This window comes from Mandrillus leucophaeus, unplaced genomic scaffold (assembly GCF_000951045.1).
Source record: "Mandrillus leucophaeus isolate KB7577 unplaced genomic scaffold, Mleu.le_1.0 Scaffold43, whole genome shotgun sequence".
In the NCBI taxonomy this organism is placed as follows: Eukaryota; Metazoa; Chordata; class Mammalia; order Primates; family Cercopithecidae; genus Mandrillus; species Mandrillus leucophaeus.
Window position 1 is genome coordinate 1,560,947 of NW_012104587.1, and position 6,575 is coordinate 1,567,521.

A 6,575-nucleotide genomic window follows, 5' to 3' on the forward strand; every position below is an offset into this window, starting at 1 on the left:
CGCCCCCGGATTCCCAGGGGACGGGATAGGGAGCTCCCGCCCCGAGGTCTCCGCCCCCCAGCCCCTAACCCCTCAGGGCTGAACCGACCAGCCCCACCACTTCCGCGAGGGTCAGGGGCGGGGTCACAAAACGGGCACTCGGCCTAGGGGCGGAGTTTCTCCAAAGGGGCAAGACCAAGGCATCCTGTATTGGGGCTGACAGGGCGGCGGGTTATTAAGGCTGAGGATGGGAGGATGCTCAGGGTATTGGGGTCAGGGTGGCATTAGCCCAGCTCAAGTCGGGCCGGGCTGACTCAGCATCCTGCCCCAGCCAAGTTCCATCCCCGACACCTCTGCACTCCCTTGGGCAGAGATGGGAGATGGCGCCGGTGTTACCCCTGGTGCTGCCCCTGCAGCCCCGCATCCGCCTGGCACAAGGGCTCTGGCTTCTCTCCTGGCTGCTGGTGCTGGCTGGTGGCCTCATCCTCCTCTGTAGCGGGCACCTCCTGGTCCAGCTGAGGCACCTTGGCACCTTCCTGGCTCCCTCCTGTCAGTTCCCTGCCCTGCCCCAGGCTGCCCTGGTAGCGGGTGCGGTGGCTCTAGGCACAGGACTAGTGGGTGTAGGAGCCAGCCGGGCAAGTCTGAATGCAGCTCTATACCCTCCCTGGCGAGGGGTCCTGGGCCCGATGCTGGTGGCTGGGACAGCTGGTGGTGGGGGGCTCCTGGTCATCGCCCTCGGGCTAGCCCTGGCTTTGCCTGGGAGTCTGGATGAGGCGCTGGAGGAGGGCCTGGGGACTGCCTTGGCTCACTACAAGGACACGGAGGTGCCTGGGCACTGTCAGGCCAAAAGGCTGGTGGATGAGCTGCAACTGAGGTACCAATGCTGCGGACGCCACGGGTACAAGGATTGGTTTGGGGTCCAGTGGGTCAGCAGCCGTTACCTGGACCCCAGTGACCAGGATGTGGTTGAGTGAGTGATTTTCGTCTCCCTTCCTCCTCCTCCTCCTCCTCCTCCTCCCTAGACAGGCTCCCTCCTGCTGCCTTGAATCTCCACCTGGCTCAGAGGGGCAATAGTAGAGCATAGTAGCTGAGAGACCGGTTACAGCTCTGCCATTTATTAGCTGTGAAACCCAGGGCATGTTACCAAACCACCCTGGGCCCATTCCTTTACCTGTAAAATGGAGATAATAGTACCTATCTGATAGGTACCTATCTGATAGAGTTGTTGTGAAGATAAGTGAATTATGCTTGGCTGGCACATAGTACAGCAGTCAGTAAATGTTTTACCATTCTTTTTCCCTTCTCAATACCTGTGCCCTTCAGTCCCTCCCCCAGGCCTCTAGCTCCAGACATCCTAACCTCTCTATCCCTCCCTTTGCAGCCGGATCCAGAGCAATGTGGAAGGCCTATACCTGACTGATGGGGTCCCTTTCTCCTGTTGCAACCCCCACTCACCCCGGCCTTGCCTGCAAAACCGTCTTTCAGACTCCTACGCCCACCCCCTGTTCGATCCCCGACAACCCAACCAAAACCTCTGGGCCCAAGGGTGCCATGAGGTGCTGCTGGAGCACTTGCAGGACTTGGCAGGCACACTGGGTAGCATGCTGGCTGTCACCTTCCTACTGCAGGTGAGTCAGCAAAGCATCTGAGGCCTCCTCCCACCGGGTACTCCTCACTCACTCCAACCCTGGGCCTCCTGGAACCGCTGACTCTCCCTAACTCTTTCCCCTTGCTTCCCCCACAGGCTCTGGTGCTCCTCGGCCTGCGGTACCTGCAAACAGCACTGGAGGGGCTTGGAGGGGTCATTGATGGGGAAGGAGAGACCCAGGGCTATCTCTTTCCCGGTGGGCTGAAAGATATGCTGAAAACAGCATGGCTACAGGGAGGGGTTGCCTGCAGGCCAGCACCTGAGGAGGCCCCACCAGGAGAGGCACCTCCTAAGGAGGATCTATCTGAGGCCTAGAGGCCTGGAGCTTGGGGTGAGGAAGAGGAAGGGATGGACACGTCTAAAAACCTCACAATTCCTTACCAAGGCTCCAGGTTGGGGGGATCGTGGGATTAGAGGGGCTAAGGATAGTTAGCAAGCTGGACTGGGGTAAGAAAGAAAACCAGATGCCCTACTAGCCCTTGTAGCCAGAACCACCAGGGAACAGCGAAGAACAGAGTGATGGGAAAGTGACATGGGAAGGCCTGGAGGCTGATTCTGGTACAGACCCAATAAAGCTTTTGGAAGGAAGCAATTGCTTTTTTTGTCAAGGGGATGGGGGCCTGGGAGAACTGATTTCTGTCTGACGGAGCAGCCAGGACTCCAAAGTTTGGACCCTGGTTCGACCTGTGCAGGAATAGCAGCCCACATCTGTAAGGATCAGAAAGCAAGAACCCAATGTAAGAAGCAAAGAAAAACAAGAGGCCCTTCCAGGTTGAGATTCTTTATTCTGGAGGTAGGAAAGGGGTCAGCATGCTCAGGTGGGGAGGGTCCAGCCCAGCTCCTCCAGCCCCCCAGTGCATGCCCAGCCCCAATAAGTTACCCAGTTAGTCAGCTGCCCTCCCTCCTGGGTCCTTTTGTTCCACCCTAGACAGGGCCAACCTGGCTCAATACAAGGGCTGCTTGTCCCCAGCCTGTGGGCAGTACCACATGGCAGGCTGGGGGAGGGGTGAAGCAGCAGGACCATGCCCTGGGCCTGGAGGAGCAGAGGGGCCACTTCTGGCTCCAAGGGATCAGGACTTGGAAAACCACATCCTGGGCAGGCCTGGGGCCCAGTCCCACAAGGTCTGTGCCTGAAAAGAGGTGGTAGTTGGGGTGGGGCCGCCATCACACCTCAATTGCTGGGTCTGAGCCCCGGCCCTGCCGCTGCAGCTGCTCCTCCTGCTTCATCTTGGGCTTCTCTGTCCGTGTATGCCACACCAGTACCTGCGCCAGCAGGGATGCAGTGAGAGCCAGGCCCAGCTGTAGCCAGGCCTCTGAGACTCTCAGCCTGGAATGGATTCTCTAACCCTATCAAATATACAGTGTAGGCTTCAAAGCGTAAAGGGCAGGGTGGAGGAAGACTTAGTGCCTCTAAAGTGGGGCCTTGGGCGCAGTGGCTCATGCCTGTGATCCCAACACTTTTGGGAGGCCGAGGTGGTTGGATCACGAAGTCAGGAGATCGAAACCATCCTGGCTAACACCGTGAAACCCCGTCACTACTAAAAATACAAAAAATTTGCTGGGCGTGGTGGCGGGCGCCTGAGGCAGGAAAATGATGTAAACCCAGGAGGCGGAGCTTGCAGTGAGCCAAGATTGTGCCACTGCACTCCAGCCTGGGCGACAGAGCAAGACTCCGTCTCAAAAAAAAAAAAAAACAAAAAACGGGGCCTTATTCCTTTATCCTCTCTGTGCCACATGGGTTTCCAGAACTCAGGGCAGAGTGACAGGGACCACTTTCCCCCGCTGGTTCCCAGCTTCCCCTTCAGTAGAGTCAGCAAGGCTGATCAGAGGTCTGGAGAGGCCCTCCTGATTAAACTACCCATTCCCAGGGTCTCACTGTACCTCCCCCATCACCTGTCCATCCCAGAGCCAGGTTTCTATGCCCACCTGCATTCCCTTACCCGAGTGCAGTTGGCAGCCCGTGGCTCCAGGTCCTTGGGATCCACAAGGTGGCTCAGAAGACTGCTCTCCAGGTGGCCCCGGGGAGCAGTGGAATCAAACTGGGCATTGGGCTTAGCTAACAGCAAGGGCAGGGCCACAGCAAATCCAGCCATATCCACAGGGAAGGGCCTGTTGGGCTCCCATGCTGTGTGGAAGCCTACTACCCGGCCGTCCTGTACCTGAGGGCCCTCAAATCGCAGGCCGCCCACCAGCCCCACAGGCCACACTGAAACACCACGGGTCCAGCGCATCTAATGGAGGTCAGGAGAGAAGAAACAGAGGGGTGGTCCAGGGAAGGGATCAGCAGAAAGAGCCACCTGGCTCACTCTGCCCCACTGCTTCCAGCCCCTCACCCAGTAGCCAATGGCAACACTGCTAACCAAGGTAACAAATAAAGCTGGCCGCACCTGGTCTCTTGCCCCTCCCCATCCTGGTGCTCACCTCCTCAAACAGCTCCCGGCTGTAGGTGTTGTCATCGTCAGCAAAGTACACGACTCCTTGGGTCCCTGGTGGTGGTGGGTCCTTCTCCCCACCCACAGCACCTCCTCTGCCCCGGAGCCAGTCCAGGGCCTTGTTCCGCTGCTCAACACCACGGGGATGAACCCAGCCAGGCTCGCCCTCCCTAAGCCGCTGCGCTTTGGGTGTGAGGACCACCAGGTGTGTGAAGAGGAGGCCAGAGGCAGCCAGCAGCCCTGAGACCAGCGGGGTGGGACTCTCAGCATCCTCCACCAGCAGCCAATGCAGCCGGGGCACCAGGCTCAGTGTCTGGGACAGCCGTACCAGCTCTGCCTTCTGTACCAGCCTGCAGTGGAGAGATGCAGCACAAGGGAAAGGGGCAAGCACCATGTGCCCGCTCCAGCCAGGGCAGACAGCTTCTGCATCTCCCTTGGCCTTTCCCAACCAATGCCTAAACTCCCTCTTTCTTGCCTGTCAACTTCATGCTAACACTCACCTGCCCTGTTCTTCTGCTCCATGTCCATCACCCACCTCAACCCCAGAGTTCTGGCTGTGGTAGACTATAAATTAAGGGCACAGGGCCAGGTGTGATGGCTCATGCCTGTAATAACACTTTGGGAGGTCAAGGCGGGTGAATCACCTAAGGTCTGGAGTTCCAGACCAGCCTGGCTAATATGGTGAAACCCCATTTCTACTAAAAAACTACAAAAATTTGCTGGGTGTAGTGGCGCATGCCTTTAGTAATCTCAGCTACTTGGGAGGCTGAGGCAGGAGAATCACTTGAACCTGGAAGGCAGAGGTTGGAGCGAGCTGAGATTGCGCCATTTCACTCCAGCCTGGGCGATAACAGCAAAACTCCATCTCTTAAAAAAAAAAAAAAAAAGCCAGGCATGGTGGCTTATGCCTGTAATCCCAGCACTTTGGGAGGCCGAGGTGGGCAGATCACCTGAGGTCAGAGGTTCAAGACCAGCCTGCCCAACATGGTGAAACCCCGTCTCTACTAAAAATACAAAAAATTACCCAGGCATGGTGACAGGCGCCTGTAATCCTAGCTACTCGGGAGGCTGAGGCAGAAGAATCGCCTGAACCCGGGAGGCAGAGGTTGTAGTGAGCCGAGATTGTGCCACTGAACTCTAGCCTGAGCAACAAGAGCGAAACTCTGTCTCAAAAAAAAAATTAAGGGTACAGGCTTTAGGATCAGGTATATCTGGGTTTGAAATCCAGTTTTGTAACTTATTATGTGAGACAACTCGGGAAAGTAGCTCAATCTCCCTGAGCCTCAGTTTCCTCAACTGTAAAATGGGAATAACAGTACTTTATAACAATGTTGTTTTAAAGATTAAATAAGAGCTGGGCACAGTGGCTCACACCTGTAATCCCAGCACTTTGGGAGGCCGAGGTGGGCGGATCATGAGGTCAGGAGATCAAGACCATCCTGGTTAACACGGTGAAACCCCATCTCTACTAAAAATACAAAAAATTAGCCAGGCATGGTGACGGGCACCTGTAGTCTCAGCTACTTGGGAGGCTGAGGCAGGAGAATGGCGTGAACACAGGAGGCAGAGCTTGCAGTGAGCCAAGATCGCGCCATTGCACTCCAGCCTAGGCAACAGAGCGAGACTCCGTCTCAAAAAAGAAAAAATAAATAAAATACAAAAATAAAGTACAAAAAATTACTGGCCGGGCATGGTGGCTCACGCCTGTAATCCCAGCACTTTGAGAGGACGAAGTGGGCAGATCACGAAGTCAGAAGTTCCAGACCAGCCTGGCCAACATGGTGAAACCCCATCTCTACTAAAGATACAAAAAATTAGCCGGGCGTGGTGGCGCATGCTTGTAATCCCAGGTACTCGGGGGGCTGAGGCAGGAGAATTGCTTCAACACAGGAGGTGGAGGTTGCAGTGAGCCAAGATCACGCCACTGCACTCCAGCCTGGGCAACAGAGCAAGACCCCATCTCGGCGGGAGGGTGGGGAGGCGGGGAGAGAAAAAAAGAAAAAAAAAAAAAAAGGAACAAACCAGGAATGTGGAACGTGGAACATGGAACGTGGGGCTTGGCTCTTCTGTGCTTCTTTATCCTTCAGATCTACCTGCCTGTCCCAGGGCTGGTGGTGTGTGTGTGTATGTGTGCATGTCACAGTGGGGTCTAGAACTTCCTGTGCATGAATGGGACAGCCATCTGATTCCCAGAAGATGTATTAACACCCTTATGGCTACAGATCCAAAAACCACATTCCCCAACTGGTTTTATTAGTAAAACCAATTACATTTTGATTTAAAACAAAAGCAAATGTAAATCACTGAACACAGTGCCTGGTAGAGAGTAAACACACTGTAAGTAACAGCTGGTATAACTATTTCTGGACCCTAGGATGACTATCAGGCCAAGTGCTTTCAACTTTTTTTTTTTTTTTTTGAAATGGGCTCGCTCTCTCTGTCGCCCAGGTTGCATGATCTCCACTCACTGCAACCTCCGCCTCCCAGGCTCAAGCAATCTTCCCACCTCAGCCTCC

General features: G+C 55.4%; 2 protein-coding genes across 3 annotated transcripts in view; one reads left to right on the forward strand and one right to left on the reverse strand.

Moving 5' to 3' along the window:
* ROM1 (retinal outer segment membrane protein 1) lies at positions 1-2,219 on the forward strand. Of its 2 annotated transcripts, none has more exons than XM_011993373.1 (3): positions 1-949; positions 1,361-1,607; positions 1,724-2,219. In XM_011993373.1, exons 1-3 carry the CDS (start codon positions 360-362, stop codon positions 1,940-1,942), a joined length of 1,056 nt encoding a protein of 351 aa, XP_011848763.1. In that variant the 5' UTR covers positions 1-359; the 3' UTR covers positions 1,943-2,219. The 2 variants fall into 2 exon arrangements, with proteins under 2 accessions (XP_011848763.1, XP_011848764.1); XM_011993374.1 differs by having other exon boundaries at positions 7-853.
* A 173-nt stretch (positions 2,220-2,392) lies between these two features.
* B3GAT3 (beta-1,3-glucuronyltransferase 3) overlaps positions 2,393-6,575 on the reverse strand; it is a 5,782-nt gene continuing 1,599 nt past the window's right edge. Inside the window, exons 3-5 of the mRNA XM_011993372.1 lie at positions 4,049-4,409; positions 3,568-3,858; positions 2,393-2,890 (exon numbers count right to left, since the gene is read on the reverse strand). Of these exons, the coding sequence (XP_011848762.1) occupies positions 2,792-2,890; positions 3,568-3,858; positions 4,049-4,409 (751 nt within the window). The 3' untranslated portion in view covers positions 2,393-2,791. The remainder of the gene's footprint in view (positions 2,891-3,567; positions 3,859-4,048; positions 4,410-6,575) is intronic.